Genomic DNA, 23458 nt, shown 5'->3' with positions numbered 1-23458 from the left:
AAAAGAACGAAGCACAAACATACATAACACTTTTGAGGTCACTTCTTGCCCGAGGGGACTTTTGTGGGGAAAGGGTTGGGGGGAGGAGGTTCTTTGCACGGATGCTACCTGGGAGGAAACATAAAATGTTCAAGATGTGGTGACTATTGTTTCTTCTTGATATTATTCGACTTTTGCGATGATGTGTTTGTGAGTGTGTGGGTTTTATTGAAGGGGGAAACAAGGGGGGCAGGTTTTTGGTCTTGTCGGTGATGCTGTGATGTGGCAATCGGCTTGCGGAATTTCGGGTGGGTGGCAAAAAGTTACGAAAGATTCAGAAACATTGCTGTGTAGGGATGGGTTGTAGTTTGTTGAAAATTTATTAGTTCTCAAGTTAATAAGTTAATTACACATAGTTATGACATTTGATTAAGAACTTTAGCTTTAAAATCCAAATACCTTCAATTTGTCCAATGCCAGCTGTTTCTTGGGATACAAAATCCGCCTGAATCTCAAAGATTGTGCCAACGAACGGGAACACAGCAAAACCGCGAACTCCGAATTGGAAGTGGAACGAACGCACAGCCAGACAAGAATCATTACGTCGAGAAGTTTATTGCCTCCATCACGGTGTGACAGGACGACCGGCCAGAGTTCGTCGGACGTGGACTGGGTTCAAAAAGGAGACGATGCACCTTCTTTTTTTGCTGTTGCTTCTGCTGTCGTTGTTGCGAGATCATCGGACCCTTCGCTTTGCAGAATTGCCGTGTGCAAGCCCGGAGGGGAAAGGTCAATGGATCGAGGCTCGTCTGCAGTCAGCGGTGCAAATGTACCCAAAAGCTCCCACTGATTGCAATCCTGGCGGCTACGCCGTCTGGGATGTCGGACAATACGCGGCGGACGTCACTTAAGGATTCATTAAATTGTATTGACGGGCGGCCGGAAAACGGTTTTTGGAGAGGAAAAGCGATGAAATTGATATTTACAAAGGTTTTAAGTCAATTTAGTTTTTTGGACTAAGAAAATTCTAAGTTGATTAGCAAAAATGGTTAAGTAGTCAGAACTTGAAATTAAGTCGATAAAATTTTATGTTTTTGCCAGGAAAAAATGCCGTTTTTCTGCCACTGAAAATTTGCTGCAAAAATTTGAATTATGATGAAAATATTGTGATGGTAAATTAATTAAACTAAATAAGAAGCAACTGATGATTTGATGATTTATAACTCCTAGTTTGAAATTGTTTTTTATTAATTGGCTTAATTTCTTTCTAAATCATGCTATTGTTAGTCAAATAATTGTACTTTTTTTTCTTATCTGAAGTGAGAGAAATACATCCTAGATTAGGTTATCCAAACCACGATTATCCGAAATTTTGTTGAAGACTTCAGTAATCGAATCAAGAACATTTTTTTTCTTTAAATTCCTTCAGAGATTCGAGATTTGTGCATATTTGAGTGGTTGATTGCCTGTTATGTTACCAAATGCTATTTCTCAATACTTCATAACTGCTATTTTCGGCCTCCATCCAAAATCCAACAGAAGATAACGAAATAGTAGTTTTTTTCCAATAGGTTACAAAAAGACGAAAAAACATGTTTTGCAACGAGTTGAATATGTCAATCTCAAAAATAATATCAATAAGTAATACTTTTCTGTCAGAGTAATGAAAACATGAACATTTCAGTATAGTTGGCGATGAAAGGCAAACTGTTTCGTAGTTTTACAACAGGATTGCAAAAAATTTAGTTTAGCACATAACTGTTCAACTCTTGTATCGAATCCTATCGAAAAGGCTCGTTGAATAAATAAATTAATCGTGGTGAAAAAACATCATTTTTTAAATTGGAAAACTCCTCGACTTTGTACAGCTTGCGGTTCCAGAGATATCGCAGTTTGAAAATTAATATTTTTAACACTTTTTGCACAAAAGGCTAAACTTTGGGGAGATTTGGACAAAAATCAAGGGTCGTGCTTATTTTGATAGTCCCATCAAATATGAGTTTGATCAGAAAATGTTGATATCAATTTGGCACATTTTGTGCATAATTGCAGTGGAATGACCCCAACCGGACCCTAAGATGACAGTTTTCGTGAGTTGCGCGTATTCACCGACAGATGGCAAGTGGGCCTCCCATCAAATACGCAACTCAAAATTTGCATGGGAACCTTTTTTTCATGACGGTTTTTGCGGCACGCTTACTTCAACTGTTCTAGACTAATATTTGAACGTGGCGTATCTCTAAACAAGTTTTTAAAGAAATTTCCAGAATGCTTATTTTGTCGTTTTAATCCAAAACAAGGCAAAAACCTATATTATTTAAACTATTCGCTATTTTAAAAAGTTTGGCTAGATAATATCGAAGGCCGCCATTTTTGGCCTACTGGGCCCATAAAACGGGGTACGCTCAGTTTGTATGGGAGCTGTCAACATGCTCCCGGGCTGAATGACCCATATTTAAAAAGGTTAAGTTCTAGTAATCAAAATGCCAACAGAAAATTCCACAAATTTCATAGTTTCCATGATATTTAATCAGCCCAAAGATTGTTCAAGGAGCATATTGGTTTGTTGATTTTGTTCCAAAAATATCTGACGCAATTTGGCCAAAAAGTTTATGCGCATCCGAAAGTTGCTTTCGACATCCAGCACCAATAAAAATAAAAGCAATTACCCCAGATTACTGTATGTTAAATTTCGATCTAACCAGTCTTACGCAGTCAACAACGAGGCAGTTCAAGTCCTTCTGCACTGCAACCAGTTTTAATCAGCAACAACAGCAACACCAACTGACTGCTAGTATTTGCATTCGCTGTTTTTTATTGACTGCAGATTTAATATTTTTTCATCCATTTTTGCCGCTTGCAATCAGGGCTGATCCAGTCTGGTTCAGCGTGCGGATTAACCCTGTGCTCCACACTGCGCACAGGTAAATGCACTTTCTTGTGGTACCTCAGCACACTGAAGATCAAAAGTGTTCATCAAAACTTCATCTCAGCCCATTAACGTCGCGTGGTCCAAAATCGTTCACCAGACACTGTCCCACGAAACCGTTCGTTTGAATGTTCCTGCCCAGACCACCACCATACGATTGTGTATAGCACCAAAAAAGCAAGAAAATAAAACAACACGAGAAGCCTGTTTCCAGTCATTGAGCCCTCAACCGGCGGCAGGAGACTTGTTTCATTTCCCGTATTCGCGAAGCTGCACTGCAAGAGACCTCCGCTGCGTTATGCTCCTTCTCCCTCCCCCAACCAAGATCATCATCACCACACGAGCGCACCATTGCATTCGCAGCCGCCGCCACCGTCGTTAGGTTCGTTGAACTGCGCGCGCGCGCTCGAACAGACTCACAAAAAAAAGTCAGCAACCGGCTCAGCCTCTGAACTGGAGCCCACCAACATGAATTGCGCCCAAGTCCGCGGCTAATGCTTTTCCGCCTTGTCGTTTTCGTAAACGACGCCGAAGTCGACGACGCCATGCATCGCCGCCTTGGATGGTTGAGAACCTTGAGTTCCCAAAATCAGTGCGCGCGCGCGCGTGCGTTCTAACGGCTAACGAATTCGAAATAGAACGATCGTTTGTTCTTGCAGAACGGGGGAGGGAAGAGAATCAAAGATCGAGTCGGCGATGAGGAGGATCGTTTCGATTTTCGAAAAACGATCAGTCGGTTGGCTGTCAAATGTCTGAGAGTTGGTCTGATCGGGCCAGCTGAAGCGAATGTAAATAAAGTTGTTTTGACGAGTACGGATGATCATTCTTTTGAATTTGAAAGTGTAATTGGTGCTCGCTCTGATTGATATTCATATGGAGTGAGACCAAGCGGGTGCGAGTGCTGTTAGTAGAAGAAGTGAACGAACAGTATTGTTTCAAAAGTGTTCAGAAGAGGAGATTCAACCCGGCAAAGTAAGTCTCAAATTTTCAATTCAATACGCAGTATTTTGGATCAATTTCATGTTCTTAAATTCTCAATTCATATTTTTCAGTTTAGAATGTTTTCAGAACTTTATTCTAGTTTCAAATCTCACTCCAACATTTTCTTAAAATATTAGCGAACAATTACCAAATTACTGGAGCAACATTTAAAAAGGGCGCATAAGTATGGCGAAAGGAAAATATTATAAATCGAGATGGGAGATTTAAATGTAGAAAGTTGTTTGTCACCTTCCTGATTAAGAATATGTAAGATTCAAAATATTCTATCGCTGAAATATGCGTTTTCAGACAAAATGTGTTGTCCAGACTTGAATATCCGAGGGCCTTTGAAAAATTTCACTTCGGATAATCGAATCAAGGAAAGACATTTTTTTCGCTGTCTTAATTTTGATTGTCAAACTTTAGTATGACCCCTCAACTTCTCTTGGATAGTCGAGACTTCGGATAATCGAGTCTGGACTGTAATTGAATTTAAAAAAAATGCTAAAAATGTTAAAACGCGTCATACTTCATTAGGATTACTGACAAATTCTAGCAAAAAAAAGGAATTGAGCCAATTTCAAAATGAAAACAAGGAGTCTGTCCTGCTCGTTCGTAAACATCAACTGACAAGAGCAGGATAGACTTTTTGTTCTTCTTTCGATATTGTCCCATTTATATTTTAAAATTTACTTGAGCCACCATGCGCCTCCTCCTACTAATTTATGTGGGATAACACGTTTTTCGTAAAATACGCAATTTTCCCCGATAGATTATTTTGAATCTAACATATTCTTAACCAGAAAGGTGAAACACAACTTGCAACGTTCATTTTTGAATTTTCAAACAAATAGAGCATTCTAGGTTTTTTTTTACAAATTTCGAATTTATTGATCAAACATCAAAAACTGTTATTGAAAAACAGACGCAATGGAAATTAGGCTTGAAAATTGAAATTAGGTTTCTTTTTATGTTTTTGAAGTATTTTTTAATATTTTTTTAAATTTCAAGTGATTATACCGTTGCAAATATCTTTCATAGTTTTTGTCGTTAATACTAAAATATTTTGAAAACTAATGATTTTGGAACAACTGGGCTGTTGCAAAATGCATTTAAAACATATATTGTTAATGCCACTGGTTTCAATTTTCATATTTTATTTTTTTTGTATTTCAATTCTTGTTTTAAATAAATTTAAAGATTTCATAGTTCAGTGATTTTTTGAAATTATGTGTGGCAACTTACAGTTTAGTATATTATTGATACAGTTCAGACTTGATTATCCGAAGCCTCAATCATCCTGAATTTAGATTATCCAAGGCCCTCCATATAAGGTTTGGATAATCGTTTAATATTTTTGATTTTCTTGGTTTTTAAACTAAATTCGTTTTCAGCGTCCCTGATCATGTCAAATTCGAATTATTGATTTTCTGTTTTATTTCAAAGTAAATATTCTAAATGCTTGTTTACCGCCATATTGGCCGCTATCTTTGATAACATTTTCCCAAAACACTTCAGAGCATTGTTCTTGTCATATTTAGGTTCAACGACCTAAATCTTGTCAGGACTTTTATAATCATTAATGTTACTAGTGCGTCCATCCCGGGAATTCCCGGGACAAAAATCCCGGGATTTTTCCAAAACCGGGAATTCCCGAATCCCGGGAATTTTCATAATTTGTCCCGGGAATTCCCGAAATTGAAAAAAAAATTCAAATTTTGGTCTGAAAATTCAAATTTTGTTGTAAAAATAGATGAACAGTAAAATACATAGTAATCGATACGAACTTTAAAGCATTAAAATTTGTATTCGGCATATATCAGCTTTAATTTGACTGATAAGGGAAAATTGATTAAAATTTTGTCATAGTTCCGCAAAATGCCTGGCGCTTTAAATATTTTCTGTTTAATTTTACATATTTTTGAAGACTATTTATCATATTTATATTTATGATGTTAAGTTGAAAATTATCATCTTAAATTATTTTTCATCAAACTCCGGATTTTGGGGCATTTAATGAAATAAGACAGCTATTTAAGGAAAAAAAAATTGCATCCTGTTTTGAATAACTTCGGTTAAAACAGGAACAGAAAAAAATTTAGTACACCGATTTCCAAATGTATTGCTCTGAAATCTCCTGTACGTTTTCAGTCTGTATTCCTGATTTTCCTTAGTTGGCGGTAGTAACTTAAAGAGAATTATTAAAATATGTTTTATATAAAATAAAACATTCAAAAGTTATCTAAAATTTTGCATTGACTGTTTTTTTTAAATATGAAGGACAATAGCTTATAGGACCTTTTTTTTTAAAAAAAACTCTTGTTTTGTTGTCGCTTCTCGTTTTGTAGATATTTCCAAAGAAATTTGTCTAGCTTTTCTAGTTATGGCATATATTAAAATATATAGAAGAAATTTATTTATAAAACACTTATTTAATTTGAATGACATTGAAAATTTAAATTTGACCTTTTTTAAATAAAAAAAAACAATTTTAATTTCTTTTAAGTTATTTAAAAACTGTCGTCCATGTTTAGACTGAAGTGTAGATTGTCACCAATTATTATTATTGAGCTTGAAAACATATCAAATATTATGAAAACATACATTTTATGACTGCTTCAAAAATTTCCCGGGATCCCGGGAATTCCCGGGATTTCAAAAAAAAATTTCCCGTTTCCCGGGAAATTCAAAACCCGGGAAAATTGGACGCCCTAAATGTTACCAATTAGCTGAGGAAATCTTTTTGAAATTTTAATAACGACAGTTTTTGACTTCAACTTATTTTTCTTATCTTTTTTATCTATTTTCAGATGTACTTACTTTTGATCATAACCACGATTGTCATTTACTTAATTTGGACCATTCTCGATCGTCGCGGCAAACCTCCAGGACCATTTGGTCTCCCTGTGGTTGGTTATTTGCCATTTTTCGATTCCAAAAAACCGTACGAAACACTCACCAAGCTCAGCGCCAAGTATGGCCCGATCTTTGGACTTCACATGGGCCAGGTGTACGTAGTCGTCCTGACGGATCCCTCCCTCATCCGGGACGCCCTGAAGCGCGAAGAGCTGACCGGACGTGCCCCGCTCTTCATCACCCACGGTATCATGGGAGGACAGGGTAAGTACGAATTCGAAAAAAAAGAATTCCAGCGCAATTAGTCAGCCCAGTCTGACTCACGCTCGGCGATCGTTCACTTTCGATTCAAGACGCGACACGCTCAAACATCGTTAGTTTCGGCGCGGCGAAGATCTCCAGTGGCATTCTCGAGATGATGCGGATATTTCGGCGCGACAAGAAGCTTCTCCGAGGAGCGCGCGCGTGTAGAATGGCAGAACAAAAGCTGCAAAGAACGACGCAAAAGCACGCAAGAGATCGTACTTTCATGCGAGGTGGAAGCACAGCGCAGCAAAAAAAAAAGTGAAAACCCCAACCTGAATGAAATGGAAATTTTAATTTACGATGTGGTTTGGGGTTTCAAGGAGGGGATGGGGGATTGGAGTGAAAAGTTGAGTCAAGAATTAAGTTTTCGCTTTCGGTGTGGGTTCTTGATGGAGGCTGGGAGAGGGAGGGGCTCGGGGATTGAATGGGGACAGTTGGTTGACGCGAGAAAAAAAAACTGATTTATGGCGCTTAACTTGATTGCACTCGCGTCGCATCTGTTGCTCTGTTGATGTTCATTCCACGATCTGATTTGGTTAGTAATAAATTCCATAAAAAAAATTAACGCATTTTTATCACTTTTTAAATATGGTGGAAAAATCATTATTAAATGCAGAAAATGACTTATTCTAATTTTTGATATTGATTAAAAGGAATCATTTATAGATACCAAGCACCTCCTTTGAATCTTATTTTCTTAAAATGAACCCGTGGAGGCGCTTGGCTTCGATGAACAGCATAAAGCTCGACTGTCTTATGTTTATTACTGGCCTTGGTACTGGTCGAAAAAAAAGTTATTATGTCGGTTTACAGTGAGTCAAATATTTGTCCGTACCCCCCCGTACGGGAAATGTTTGTGATATAAAAGTACATAAAATTCGACTAAAGTGCCATGTTTTATACATCAATCGACGCGTCAAAATGTCCTCTTTAAGACATTGTCATTGGATTTGCAAAAAACTTTTTCTTGAAAAATACAAAAATTGTTTACTGAAAAAAGTTAAAAAAAAGAGGTCAAATAATTGTCCGTACCCCCTAGTAAAAGTACAAAATTTGATCGATTTAAGTGAATTCATTAATGAAATGTTGTTTCAGTGTCAAATACTAGTACCTTTAGCCAGTTTGTGACAACTTTGAACTTCTGATAACTTTGTTTAGTTAGTTTATATTAAAAATTGGTTTAAATTTAGTATTTTTAAGTAAAACTTATCAAAACATAAGTTTATAAACAACTATTTTTATAAAATTGCTATTTTATGTTGTAAGAGTCTCTATTGAACAAGTTTCAACAATATTTGTTCAAAATATACATTGTTTTCATCTTTTTCATTGACATTTTTCGATCAAAAATACTGTTTCGGAATAATACCGTTAAACAATCCGGATTGTCCCGGAACCGGTTCAACCCCTCGGAGGGAAATTTTGTGGTGATCAGATAGAGGACAAAAAAACCCACCTCTTGCAATTTGAAGCATCCAATTTCGTCCACTACAGCCCGATTACGAGTCCCTAGTCTGAAATTTGAAATTTTCGAATTCCCCAAGCAAAACATTCTGACCCAGAACGGTACAGAAATTCTCAGCACGGAAAGTGAAAATTTCAAATTTCAGTCTAGGGACTCGTAATCGAGCTGTAGTGGACGAAATTGGATGCTTCAAATTGCAAGAGGTGGGTTTTTTTGTCCTCTATCTGATCACCACAAAATTTCCCTCCGAGGGGTTGAACCGGTTCCGGGACAATCCGGATTGTTTAACGGTATTATTCCGAAACAGTATTTTTGATCGAAAAAATGTCAATGAAAAAGATGAAAACAATGTATATTTTGAACAAATATTGTTGAAACTTGTTCAATAGAGACTCTTACAACATAAAATAGCAATTTTATAAAAATAGTTGTTTATAAACTTATGTTTTGATAAGTTTTACTTAAAAATACTAAATTTAAACCAATTTTTAATATAAACTTACTAAACAAAGTTATCAGAAGTTCAAAGTTGTCACAAACTGGCTAAAGGTACTAGTATTTGACACTGAAACAACATTTCATAAATGAATTCACTTAAATCGATCAGATTTTGTACTTTTACTAGGGGGTACGGACAATTATTTGACCTCTTTTTTTTACTTTTTTCAGTAAACAATTTTTGTATTTTTCAAGAAAAAGTTTTTTTGCAAATCCAATGACAGTGTCTTAAAGAGGACATTCTGCCGCGTCGATTGATGTATAAAGCATGGCACTTTAGTCGAATTTTATGTACTTTTATATCACAAACATTTCCCGTACGGGGGGGTACGGACAAATATTTGACTCACTGTAAGTGTGTTCAGAGAGCCAATATTTTTGCAGAACGTGACGAGAAATCAACAGAGAAAAAAATTACTTTCAAAATGGAGAGCAAAACAATGATCAACCTTTATGTTATCTCCTACAAAAGTCTCCAGCATGAGGAATCATACGAATTACTTGTCAAAAACCATTTTAAATTAGTTTTATAATCAACTCAATATTACCATAACTATCAATTGTTCCGATTACGTTAGGACATTACAGTTAGTCTATCGATTTTAAGCTAATTAGTGCTCTAAAAACCACTGTCCCAATTCAGACTGTAGTCCCGATTCGACCCACTTGCAATAATGATGGTAGATGACGTTTTTTATGTTTTTATTGAACGCAGTTTTTACCATTTTACAAACAAATTGTGATGGGGATGATACTGCCTTTTTCCGCAAAAGTTTATAAAATTCGAATCATATTCAACAAGCAATTGTATCCTTGCAACGAATCATCCCTGTATCTTAAAATTCCATCAATTCTAAGACCGCGTGTGAAAAAACCCCCACAGGAATTGAAACCATCGAATTCCACGAACGAAAGCGGGACGCAAAAGGTGATTCACTTTCAAGGTTAGTGGCACATTCCTGGCCCCGAGCATCCCACCGGGGGCCAATTATGTGCGCTATTTCCGGTGCGGCCTTCGGGCGTCACGTTGCACTCTAGAACCTTCGTCGGTTTCGTGGAATTAATCGCATCAAATATTTTCGGGCCTGATGCAGTCGTCGCTGGTGGGGCTTTTTCAGCGAGGATGCACAGCCGTGAGAGAAAACAGAACGAAGGTGAAAATTATGGTACCGCTTTTCCAGGAATCATCTGCGCAGAAGGCAATCTGTGGCGCGATCAACGGCGTCTGTCTAGCGAGTGGCTGCGCAAGATGGGCATGACTAAATTCGGCCCAGCCCGGGCGACCCTCGAGGCCCGCATCGTAGCCGGTGTGAATGAACTCGTACAGGTACGGAATCTTTTTCCCTTCTTCCTACTGGGGTTATTCTTGGGTTTTTTCCACCGTTTGTCGAATTCCTTATGGTTGCTCCTTCCAGGAATGCTCTCGAAACATTGCCTTCTGCGCTTTGAGCTAACCTTCTCGGGCGGTTGTGTCGGTTTCGTTCGCAGGACCTAAAGGCGGAATCAGAGAAAGTGTTTGCCTTTGATCCTGCACCATTTGTGCACCACATTCTAGGAAATCTACTGAATGACCTCGTGTTTGGGCTGCGGTACGATCGGGACGACGAGACGTGGCGATACCTTCAGCACCTACAGGAGGAAGGCGTCAAGCACATTGGCGTTTCAATGGCGGTCAATTTCCTGCCATTTTTAAGGTACGTTCACATCGTTCACCCAGGATACAAACGTACAAGATCGTAAAGAAGATTAATGCTCGTTTTTTTCCTCCTCTGCTCCTTGCTGGATTCGTACATCATGCAGACATCTGCCTGCGAGCAAAAGGATAATTGAATTTTTATTAAATGGCAAAGCAAAAACTCATAAAATTTACGACTCGATCATCGAAGAGCGACGCAGAGCACTGCCTGAGGCTGCAGGCGACGGTGGCGACCAGGAGGGAAAGGTCAATGACCCGGCCAACGGCGATTGCATTCTAACAAATTTCGTGCAAGAGACTCGTCGGCGGGAAGCGGCCGGCCGTCCGGAGTTGGCCTTCTGCAGTGACGCCCAGCTGAGGCATCTTTTGGCTGATCTTTTCGGGGCAGGTGTTGATACAACGTTCACCAGTTTGCGCTGGCTGTTGCTCTTTGTGGGCCTCGATCGAGACGTACAACAGCGGCTGCGGCGTGAACTTTGCGCTCTGCAGCGTGAGCCAACGCTCAACGATATGGATTCGCTGCCTTATTTGAAAGCTTGCGTGGCCGAGGCTCAGCGATTGAGAACGGTGGTGCCCCTCGGTATCCCACATGGCACTGTTTCGGTGAGTAGCCCATAAGTTGAGCATTGACAATGTTCTAAAGATGCTATCTCCTCTATCCTCACAGGACACCAATATCGCTGGCTTCAAAATCCCCAAAGGAGCGATGATCATGCCCGTGCTGTGGGCCGTCCACATGAACCCTGATCTGTGGTCCGACCCCGATCGTTACAATCCGGAACACTTTCTGGACGAATCTGGCCAGTATGTTGCTCCCGCGCACTTTCTGCCTTTTCAAACCGGCAAGCGAATGTGTCTCGGTGACGAACTGGCCCGTATGATCTTGTATCTTTACACCGCCCGAATCTTTTGGCACTTTGAGCTGGACGTTTTCGACGGCAAGGCGGTCGACTTGACCGGAATCTGCGGAATCACGCTGGCTCCACCAGCGTATGAAATCATCTTTAAGAAGTGCTCGCCCAAGTGAACAATGTCATCAACAGTAAATAAAACACAAAGAACCATTTAAGCTTATAAATATTTCGTTTTATTTTGTTTCGTAAAACCTGTCAAACCGACAATCGAGTCAATCGACTTTTCAACTGTCAATTTTTGAGAGAAAAACTAACATTTAAAAACATATGTAAAGTATAAATAATCACATAACACATATCTCCCTAATGCTAATCAAATTACTAATTACCATACATTTTAACGCTCGAACACTCAACCATTCGCTCGCTTCTCCCTCCTATTTGTCAATTCGCGCTCACACATGAGCTTTTTACTGCTTGTTAAATATCTGCGTTCCATATACTCTCTGTTCGTTTTCGTTTGTTTAACAAATGATATTGGCACTGATTTTCCCACTCACTCTCTCTCTCTCGCTAACTCACTCTCACACACTCGCTTAAACTCTCTTCCTTCTCGTTTCTTTCACTCCTGCTCGCTTGCTTGTATACGCTTTTGCGGAACGAAGAGCTGAACGCGCGAAGCGACGAACCCCTCTCAATGGAAGGTCGTTGAAAGTTTTGATTTAATAAAAAATATCATAAAACTACATAAACTTGAAACTTACTTCCGTTTCTAAACCTACGCCGACCCAGGTCAGCTTACAACACTTATCGAGCTAATAATTAACGCTTTGCGCGCGCTCGGGTCCGAAAACACAAGTATTCAAAACGTTACTTTTCGGTGCGTGCCCACGTCGCAATATCAAGTCAGAAATTTATAAAATTTAATCAAAGCTATGAAAATGTTACTTTTCATTCGGTGTCTTCTCTCCTCGGGTTGTTGTCGTCATTAAATATTACGCTGCCATATTAAAAGTAATAAATATGTACTTCATGCTGGGAATGCTTACGATATTACGATACACGAAATTACGTTTCAACTTTTTTGTTTTTTTCTAAAATTTACTGAACACATTGTATTTTGGGAGGCATCATGTTACTGTTTTTTTTTGTTTCACTACTATTCTTCGTTGTGCTTTCCATCACTGTTCGGTTAAACTGTTAACACCACTCTCTTATTGTCATGCTGTTTGGCGCGTTTTTCTTTCGCTCACTCTCACTGATTTGTGCGTTTCAACTGTTGTCATATTATATTCCTCAATCCTTTTTTCTTTTCATCACTCTATTAGCTGCGGGTGTGTGTGGATATTTGTGCAAGTCTGTGTGTGCGTGTTGATATGTACGTGTGTCGTCTTTGTGTGTGCGTGTGTTTGTGTATTTGTGGCTTGAGCCATTTGTACAACGTAAATTCTCGTTTCTCGTGAGTGCGTTATTACCCTCTATTTTTAAAACTCGGTGCTTGTATAAATAATTAACTGTCATTAAAATGCGATTAAAATGCGGATTTCTATCTCTTTCTCTCTCTATATATGTATTAGGCATTAAAACAAACTCAACATTGTAGAAGAATGATTCAACAAAATTACTCTCCGAACAAAAACGCATGACTAGCTAGTGTACTTTCGATTTAGGTGCAGGCACTTGATTCAAATTGTTTCGTTCCACTCTGGGGACCGGTCCACTGCGGGGGGAAGTGGTCAGGACAGAAGGAGAGGATAGATTTTTGTTTTGCTTGATTTTGCGCTAAAATCATGATGGTTGTTTCTCAGCTCTCGCGTCTCGCTCATGATGGATGTGTTTGTTGTTTTTACTGTCTTGTGTTTGCATGAAGCATAGGAACATACCGTGCTCTAGTTTTGAAGGCCAGTTGCCGGAGCCTTAGTATCCGCCAACATTCCTCACCCGGTCGAGGTCGGTGTTGAGGGGTCGCGGGATCAGCTTCACGCGGAAGGCCTGCGGACTGATGGTCACGCCGATGATTCCCTTGAGGCTCGGCATCGGTTCACCTTCGGGCAGCTCAATCGTGAAGGTGTGCATGATCGAGGAAAAGAACAAAAACAGTTCCATGCGGGCCAGCACATCGCCGAGACAACGGCGACGACCGACGCCGAACGGGATAAAGTACTCCGGCTTGTGGACCTTTCCTTCGGCGTCCAGGAAACGGCTCGGGTTGAACTCCTCCGGCTTGTCCCACAGCGTCGGGTCCATGTGGACGCTGTTGATCAGGGGCACCACGTACGAACCGGCCGGGATTGTGTAACCGTTGATAACGACATCACTGCAGAAGAAAGAAATGGAAGAAAACCGTCAAAAATATTACTTTAAACTTGAGCCAGCTTTTCGCTGGCTGTGTTTCTGCTCGTCATCGTCGAGCTGTGCTGTGAATGAAACCCGCTGCCGCGAGTGGAAAACAAGAAAATCAACATTTTTGATGGCCGTTGCAACCTGTCAACTGGTCTGACGGTAGACTTCCATTGCGCTCTGGACGAGGGAAAAACCCGAAATGTTGAACCACTATTGCACGCAGTGCAATGAACTTTAACGCATGGCCATGAAATAGCAACACATCAAGCTTTGAACATCCCGCAGACCGCCAGGTGTTCCAAAACCGTGTCACCAGGTCAGTGGCGCACGTGCGCCAGAACACGCCTCCATAAAACCCAAACACACAATTACACACGGTCCGCTTTATCCTCTCTCCAGAACGCGCGCTCGCCGGCAAGAAAGCAGAACTTTCACTCTCGTTGACCAGTTTCTCGACGAGCCGAGCAGCTGTTTGGTCCCGCACATGGGGGAAAGACGGAAAAAAGAAAGAGCTTAAAGTTCTCCACCGCCCCCGGGGTTCTACCTCCGTTTTCTTCGTTATTTACATTCTCCCGACGCACACCCGACTGCCCAACTCCAAGGTTGTTGGGGGAGGTAGGGTGGACACACTGCTAACACAGAAAAAGCTGGGGCCCCAGCGCGTTTTATAGTTCTTTTACAAGAATTCCCGTTAAATCCCACCGAGAATAGGAGACACACCGACTAGGCATAGGAAGATTGGCTGAGTGAGTGTGCGTGTGTGCGAGGGAGAGAGTCGATCGAGGGAGCCTCGATCGATCAAGTTGTTCTACGGTGAGCGTTTTCTCTCTTTCTCTGAGCTTTGCAACGTTCTGAGACACACGCACCGCGCGGGAGGGGAAGAACCTTTCGGGGTGAGTGGAGCGATCGTGAGAGTTGAGTACCTCTCGACACCTGCTCGATATGGAAGTGACGACGACGACGACGATGACGGCTGGCTTGGATTTGATGGGAAGTATGCAGTTCTTACCTTTTCGGGGAGTGCGTAGTCGCTAGCGGGACGATGCTGGAGATTCGCATCACCTCCAGTATGGTGGTCTCCGTTATGGGCAAGTACGGTACATCTTCGATTTTGGGCAGACGATTGCGGCCAACTACCTGGTCCAGCTCGTCCTGAACCCGTTTCATCGCATCCGGGTGGCGCAGCATAAACACGTTCAGCCACAGCAGTGTGGTCTTGATGGTTTCCATTCCCGCAGAGAAGAGATCCGCAATCACCTGCATCATTTGGATTTCTGTACGGAGAGGAAGACACACAACAAGCAAGAAAAACATACCGTGAGAAACTGGGTCAAGCGGCGAATGCGGTGCCAAGCAGGCCCTTACCATGGTCTTTTCCGTCAAACAGCTCGTTGTCGCGACCCTCGGCTTTGGCCTTCGCGATCTCGTCCAGATAGGCGTCGACAATGTCGCGGATATTGCTAGCGTCGAAGGTCTTCTTGTGCTCATCAATCACCTCGCGGTAAAAGTCAAACATTTCCTGGCGGTTCTTGGCAATCTTGTTCTTGGCGTTGATGTTGCCGGGCAGGTACTGGATCTGGGGGATGTAGTCGATCGTGTGGATCTCGCCAAACAGACGCATTCCTTCCTCGATCAGCCAGTTGAACCGCTTGAACTTGGGATCCTCGAGCGAGAACCGCACCGACATGATAATGTTGCAGATCACGTTGCTCACCGACACGGACAGGTACTTGCTCAGGTCGGTCGACTCGTTAGCCTAGTAAGGATGGGAAAAGTGGCTATTATAGACACACACGCTGATTCGTGGCGGTAGTTCGGTGACCTACCTCATCATTCAGCGCTGTCAGCAGTTCGGTGACCTCAGTCTGGAAGAAGGCAGGAAGAGCACAAAACGAGCATCGTTAAGGAGAGGAATGGATAATAAGCAGGGGTGGATTCTGGCACGATCGGTTGAGCTTTTTGATGAAAATTGCTTTAAAAAATTTGCCTCCGGACACTCACCATGATTCGGTTTTCCATCAGTTGCTTCTTGTTGCCGAGCACGGTCATCCCGAAGTGACGCAGCTTTTCGTGCAGAAACCGGCGCTGCTCCTTCCACAGCTGCCCCTCGCTGTTGATGATACCTGTTGAGGGGAAAAAATGAAAATTTGTTAGAAATTGTTGATATTCTCGAGAACACAAACAGACACACTCATACAAAACATTCAACGCGGCTCAAAAAGCACGTGGAGCTCCCGAAACTCACGTGTTCTGAAAATGCGCGCCAACTCGCGCGCGCGCGCGCCCTCATGTGAGTGCTGAACGTGCCGAAGGCGGGAAAGCTCAAGGCCAGACCGGGACCGCAGCTGCAGCAAAGTGCATTGACTTTGCTCTTTACTAAGTCTCTCTCTCGCTGACCGGACCGGCCGCTGGTGGCGGAGAGCGGCACACTTTACGTAACCAGTTCATGAGCATAAGCCGGAGTGGTTTATTGTTGCACACGATGCACAGCTTCAGCAGCTCTCGGAAATGTGCACACACGACTTCGTCGCCGTTGCGCGCGCTAATCTTTATTTTTTTAAACAAATTTGCGTCACTGTTCGCGGCGGAGATAAGCGCATTATGCGTTCTAGAAGCGCCGCAATCAGCACATTCGAGCGGGGCAGGCAGGCCTTCACGTGTGCCAATTCCGCGAAATTTGTGCCATTTCTTTGGAACAGTCGAGCGATAAAGGAATATCCCCACGGCGACCGTTCAATGCACCTTGTGTGCGGGCCGACGAAATGCATCATTGAAATTGGAAACCCAACGGACTGGGTGGTTTCGCTGATTCTGACCCTTTTTTGTTGGGCGATGAGGACTTCCTTCCCGAGAGCATGGTGGGTTTGAAGACACGTTTGACAAATTTTAAGCAATCAATAATATCTACAAAAATGTTCCGACTTGTAGAATTCTTTATACACTACACCCTTTTTTCAAATTAAATTAATTCTGAGTCAATATCACAAAATAATATTTCTGAACGAGTTGTCCCACTTTGCAGCAACGCACTGCAACAGACACCTCGAATGCACAACCGAAGGGCGGCTTGTGAATCGTCTTAAATTTCACACCGGAACGTGGCATTGCTAACGTAGAAATTTTGTGGGCTTGCCACATTACCTGCCCAAAATATTAAGCTCTCATTAGACGATTTGAACAGAGAGTAGGACCTATCAGCAAACACAGGAAATTGCATAATTTCCCCAACAAAAAAAAGTATGTTTGGCTCACCTCCGTGACCTGCGGCGGCGCAACTGTCGGAACATCATAATCATATGGTCACACACTCACACTGCCTCAAACTGTATTATGCAGTCACAGGTGCCAAGTGCTGTTATTTGTGCTGATCCACACCGTCACCAGCCGAGGAGCAGCAACAAAAAAAACGAACGAACGAAAAAAATGAGTCGACAATGTGATAACGAACGAAAACCGACCACGACGTAAAATACGCTTTATGAATGAAATTTAATGAGCGTGCACAAGTCAGACATTAAACGAAAAAAAAACGCAGCGCAGATAAGTGCAACTTGGCCGAGGCCGTTCGTACCTGGTGCGTTCATTCATCACGTCGAAACCCCCGGGTTTCGATAACGCGTGGTCTGCGTCGTCGTGAAGGAATTCTCACCGGTGGTGCTCCCATTCAGGGATCTTTCATTCACTCTCAACCGGTCTGTCGGACTACATATCTTGGGTAACGATTTCTGGCGAATGACTAATTGGTTTAAATAACAGCACCGGGGGGTGTCACCACACACCAAGTGAGTGTCATTAAAACCGTGTTTTGTGCACCCCGTTCACACCTTGTTGACTTCATTGTTGTATGTGTGCGAAATTACCCACAAACACAAACACTAAACCTGCTGACTGGCGGTTCCCTCGGCTACAAAGGATCGTCACACTGGATCGATCTTTTGTTTAGCACACAAAAACATCGATCGCGATCGCCGCGTCGTAATTGAATGACAACGATGCTCTGCTTGCTATTGTCGCTGTATTTACCCGGGTGACATGACATAATCGAATCGTTACGAAGGGGGTGGCTGCTCCAAACGGCTTGCGTGAATGCGTCTTCATTGAGTGGGCGAGTGTGGACAAACAAAGTTTGAATTGAAGCGTCATTAGAGGCTATCTGTCAGTTTAAGGGTAGTGTTTGAACGCGGCTTACAGGTTGTAGCAAATTTTATGAAACTGTTTCGTATCTTCCTTTTTTTGAGTGAACATTTTATTATTGCAAATTTGAAATAAAAAGTAATTAAATAATTTTCAAGATTAGGCCGATGCAAATATTTAAAAAAGTTTTTGTCCCTCGGCCCTGGTCGAGGTCAAGGGGGGGGGGGCCAAAAAAATAAAAAAAATATAAAAATTTAAATAACAAGCCATAATCTTCACATTTAAATGAAAAAAGTGTTTTAAAATGCATTTTACACTAGTTCAGTTGTTTTGCAATCATTAGTTTTCAAAAAATCTAAGATCTGACAAAAACAAAAATTGTATCGAAAAAAAAAGATTTTGCATCGAAAATTTTCAAAAAATCTTAAGATTTTTTAATAAACCCAAACATGCTAAAAATGATTTTAAACGCAGGAGAATGTATTTTAATTAAATTTCAGCCCTTGAATTTTCATTGAAATTTTGAAGTTTATTGCAAAAATATTTTTTTGCCCCCTGATTTTTCGGGCCAATTTTGAAGGGGGGGGGGGGTGACAAAAACTTTTAAAAATATTTGTACCAGCCTTAGCTAACCCAAATAAGAAGTTAAGCAAAACAATGCAAAATAACATAAAAATCACTAACAAAACTAAAGCTTAATAAACAACATACTTCGATGCCCTGAAATTTCACTCATTCAAATCAATAGGACTATTTTCAGCCACTTCACCAAAAAAACAACGTTATCAAACTCAGGATCCACAAAAAAATCCAAAATCATCAATTTATCTTTTCACATTCACTGTTTAAACAGTTTGAAAACTGGCTTTTTAAATGCCTCACTCTCACAAGATGATGATTTTCTGACCCGAACAAGACAAGATTTTTACAATTTACTGAACTCGGTAATGACAAGACAATTTTGTTTCGAAAAACCTAAGCTTAGAAATGTGCCAAATATGAGTCAAATCGTTGACTCTGAAGTTTGCGTGAAAAAAAATTAAAAATGATAGGCGAAATGATTTTTTTCGGTTTTTTCATCGTGAAGTCCTAGTTTTTTTTTAACTTAAACGGTTTTCAGCGACTCTTAAAACTTATTCGATTTGACTAACAAAATTGCACAGATATTCAATTTGACCAACTAATCGATGAAAAAAGTTGAATGGAAATTAATTACTTCTTGACACTCTTCTCAATTTTCACGAAATCAAGTGAAGCCTTAGTTTATGGAAGAAGCATTCACAAAAAAAAATATTATATTTTGACTATCTTTCCCTTCAAAATTCGCTCACTTCACATTCGCCCAAGTCACCAGCACTTTTCTTTCAAAATTCGCACGACACTCAAAGCACACGCAAAAAAAAGCTACTCACCAAAACCTCCCAGCGTTTTGAGCAGCGGCGAGTGTGGCCGCCCGGTAAAGTCCTCGGTCTTGAACGCCTCGCGGATGATCTTGTAGTCGCTGATGACCACGGTCAACTGGGCGCCCAGTTTGGCGCAGAACAGCGACCCATACTTCTTGGCCAGCTTCATGTACTGGGTGTGTTTTTCGCGGCCAATGAACGTGAGGTACCCGAACACCGGCAGACCCCACGGCCCCGGTGGCAGACTCTTGATTTGACACACTAACCGGAACAGCCACTGCAGGAACAGCACCACGGCCAGCGCACAGCAGAACACCAGCAGCGTGCTTCTGGCCTTGGACGCGTCCAAAAACTCCTGCCGCACCACACTCAACAGGTACGTATCGAGAAACATTTCTCCACCCTGAACTTCACACTCGAGTCAATCACCAAACTCTTTCACCAAATAAATGAGCGCAAATACGCCTTTAATCTTTTTCTTAAGCACACGCTAAGTCCTTTTGTTCATTGAGAAAAACTTTTGTTTCTGAAGATCACGATCACCGAAAATGCAGCGAGCCAACTCTGGAACTTGTACGATCACACGAAGCACACGGTTTGTATTAACTTGGCTTTCAAATTTTTCGGCAGCGCACAAAATTCAAAAATCACCATATCACACCACAACGCGAGCGAGAGAAAAACTGAACTTGTAGATTCTTTTATTTTATTTTTTCACTAAACCTTTTCGATGAGGAGGAACAAAAACGCGACCAGCTCGCACGGATGGTACGGAACAATTGAAACAGTCGGCATCGGCGATAAAAAGCACAACTATAGAAGAATTTATATGTCCTTGCTTTTATAGTAGGCCCGGCCACCTAGAGAAATGCAAAAGTTGCGAGAGGGTTAAGGTGGGGGTGAATCGAGAGCGTAGCGCGAGAGGCAGAGCGAATAAGGAGAGAGCGAAACGTCGCGTGAGCGCGAGAGTGAGTGGTGCTGGGTAGCTGAGAGGGAGAGAGCAGAACAACATGTGCGATCGTAAGAGCACGTGGAGTGACACTCACGGCTACACCCAAAGAGGAGGTAACAAAAAAGTTACTTTGAACTGGACAAGCCAAGTCGGTAACATTAAATGTCAGCATTTTTTCGTTTGGGTGTAGAGAGAACGATCGTGAGTGTCGCTCGTCCCACAGCAAAAAGGGGCAGCACAGCAGAGAAAGAACAATATTGTTCTCTCCACTCACGCGCGAGCGCCGGTAACTGCTGAGGAGAAAAGAGTGCCAAGAGAGAGAGATAGCGGAGAGGAGCCGCCAGGTGATTAAGATCGCGATCGCGATCAGTCTCGTGCTGAGATTTAGCGCGGAAGGCAGCACGATCTCGTGCGGTGTCTTCCTTCAGGGGGGCATTTGTCCGGTGCAGATTTATGGGTCGTTGTGCGGTGAAATGTTTGTTTACATTTTTTGGAAACAAAAAAAAAGTTTCTTTGCTTAGATGTGCTGTTATTTTTTATTTTTATTTAAATTTCCTGTGCTTAACGCAAAAAAGTACTCTTTATGGATGTTTTTGCCTCACTTGAAGTGAATTTCTTTAAAATTCAGGGGGTAAAAAACTTGAAAATTTCGTTGCAAACACTTATAAATTGATTCCAACATGTATGGTCTACGTCTTTTAGAATGAGTTGAGAACCACTTGAAAAGCTTTTCGAAATACTGTTTCCTTAAATGATTCGAAAATTAAGTTTTAAATTTAGGCTGGTGCAAATATTTTTAATTAGTTTCTGTTGCCTCAGAAAACTAAGGAACAAAAAAATCAAAAACTTAAAAAAAAGATGGAGATAGATGAGCAAACTACTGAAAACTATGAAAAATGCATCTCCTGCATTGAAAATAATTTTAAACTCGATTGAATCAATTTAGATTTTTTGTGATATTTCAAAGGAGAGTACCACAAAAAAAAGGTTTTTTAAACAACTTTACATGTTCCAAAGTATAACAAAATTGAAACGTATTTTTATTAGGGACCTACATAGGGAAATTAAATGTTCTGGGAGAAATTTCAAACACCCAAAGTCGTTCAAATTTTAGGTTGAAAAACTTGTAGTTTTTCTTTGATGCTGGCACTTTTCTTGTACCGAACGAGCACAAACATAACAAGAACTATCAGATTATTATCAACAACAGTTTTACAATTTTTGTGATTGTTATAAGTCTCGTTTTTTTGCCAAAATTATTTTAAATTGATTCCAACCTTGTTCTTGCATGATCTTGTTGCTCGATTGGAACCCCGATTTGACAGTTCGATTGGAACACTGAGAGTGACATTTCGCCTCTCCATATAGGCTCTCTAATTTTTATTCATCATCAAATTTTTCAAACTTGAGAGATGGCACTTCAGCATTCAAACCGATTTTTACAAGAGTTGAAATTTTTTGGCCATAGTAATACCTTGTCATATGCATTATAAGATCCTATTTACATTAATGCTGATTTGAAAATTATGTCGCCCCCTACCATTCAATATTGGATCAGAAAATCTAGAACAAAAATGTAATTCAAAAATTTAAAAATGCAGAGTTTAGTTTAATCAAACCAGTTTTAAAATACTTTGAATTTTTGTCATACTCAATAACGCAAAAATAAGTTTTTTTTAAATCAAAACTTTGAATTTTTGAAAACATTTTTTTATAACAAATGTTCCATCTATAATGCAGCTTGGAGACAGTTTTATTTTGTATTAGGTTTTGGAATCTTGACAATTAATTTCAATGTGTGCAATTTTTAAATTATGTCAAAAACTTAGATGTTTGACAGTATTAAAAAAATTCAATGTATTTTCATTTATTTATTACTTTTTGCATTTTTAGGAAACATCGGTAAAAATTGGAAAACTCATTAAAAAATACTATGAAAATTCAGCTTGGGATCTTTAAAAAAAAAATAGACCTTCCGAGCATTACTGGAAAATGTCTAAGTCGAAGTAGCAAAAAACTTTTTTTTTTCGTTTTCTATGTTAGTTCCTTTTTCGCAACACATTTTCTGAGTTGGTAAAATATTACGTTTTTAAATCTATTAACTTTAGTTATTACGAAGATAACTTAAAATTTGGATTGACATATATTTTTATTCTTTCGTCATGTTTCAAGAAAAGGTATCACGTGATTTGAAAATCTAGTAGAAATATACCCATTTTCGTCACACTAACCTTTTTGACCTATTCTCCGTCACTTTTGCAGTTGGTCACTTTTCAAACAATATTTTCAGATGCATTGAAATCGAGAGTTGTGCTAATTATTACTTTTAAATAGCCAATAATACTTAATGAAAGCTGTAATTCATCATCATAGTTCTGCAAAGCCGATTATAGAAATAGGTCGAGAATCGGTTTATTTCCCATATGTAAAATTCTATCAAATTTGGAAAGGTCAAAATTTTCCAAAATCAGCCTGCACGTCAACGTGGTTCTCATCGCATCTCTCCGCACGCTCCCGCTTGAAAGTGCAATGTCTAGGATGACGAATCGCCACCAAGTGGTTGATCCCAATGTAAACAACAACAAACCAGACGATTGGAGTAAGCGACGGCGGCGGCGGCGGTGGCGGCCTGGTAGATAACAGTGATAATGACCTCAAAATGCTGACTCTGGGAATCAAACACCAGAAGAAGAAGATAGGCCATTCGCCACTGTATATTGCCTCATTGCTACTGTTGGCTACCGAAGATAACGTGCCTTTTGTATGAGTCGATCGGTTCCGATTGGCAACGAGTTGTTGCGGGCAGTTAGGTCATTCCCATTTGGCGCCAGAAGAGGTTCGCGTCCAATGACTGTTCAAGGGACGACGCGGGGTTGACCGCGATTGTTTTTGTGCACCCCGGTTGGCCTACAAATTCTGGGTGAGAGGAACAAAAGTGAAACAACTTCTCTCGTTTTTTTACCCCCTTCTGCGTTGGTCACCGGTTAGTAAGTCAGGAGGTCTAAAAATTGGCGGAGAAAGACCGGACCGGGTGAAGAACGCGATCATGCAACTTTTTTTTT

The 23458-nt window shown here is 40.7% G+C and overlaps 2 protein-coding genes across 2 annotated transcripts; one reads left to right on the top strand and one right to left on the bottom strand.

Moving 5' to 3' along the window:
• Positions 1-3657: 3657 nt before the first annotated feature.
• LOC6032041 (cytochrome P450 306a1) lies at positions 3658-11788 on the top strand. The gene is made up of 6 exons (XM_038266880.1): positions 3658-3880; positions 6700-7009; positions 10196-10341; positions 10503-10708; positions 10815-11313; positions 11378-11788. The coding sequence occupies exons 2-6, from the start codon at positions 6700-6702 to the stop codon at positions 11735-11737; spliced, it is 1521 nt and encodes a 506-aa protein (XP_038122808.1). The 5' UTR covers positions 3658-3880; the 3' UTR covers positions 11738-11788.
• On the bottom strand, positions 11775-20247 carry LOC6032040 (cytochrome P450 18a1). The gene is made up of 6 exons (XM_001842655.2): positions 19454-20247; positions 15909-16030; positions 15734-15772; positions 15273-15663; positions 14917-15181; positions 11775-13881 (listed from the first exon to the last, which is right to left on the bottom strand). The coding sequence occupies exons 1-6, from the start codon at positions 19836-19838 to the stop codon at positions 13482-13484; spliced, it is 1602 nt and encodes a 533-aa protein (XP_001842707.2). The 5' UTR covers positions 19839-20247; the 3' UTR covers positions 11775-13481.
• Between the last annotated feature and the right edge of the window lie 3211 nt (positions 20248-23458).

This window comes from Culex quinquefasciatus, chromosome 1 (assembly GCF_015732765.1).
Source record: "Culex quinquefasciatus strain JHB chromosome 1, VPISU_Cqui_1.0_pri_paternal, whole genome shotgun sequence".
Lineage (NCBI taxonomy): Eukaryota > Metazoa > Arthropoda > Insecta > Diptera > Culicidae > Culex > Culex quinquefasciatus.
This window is presented reverse-complemented; position numbering and strand designations above follow the sequence as displayed.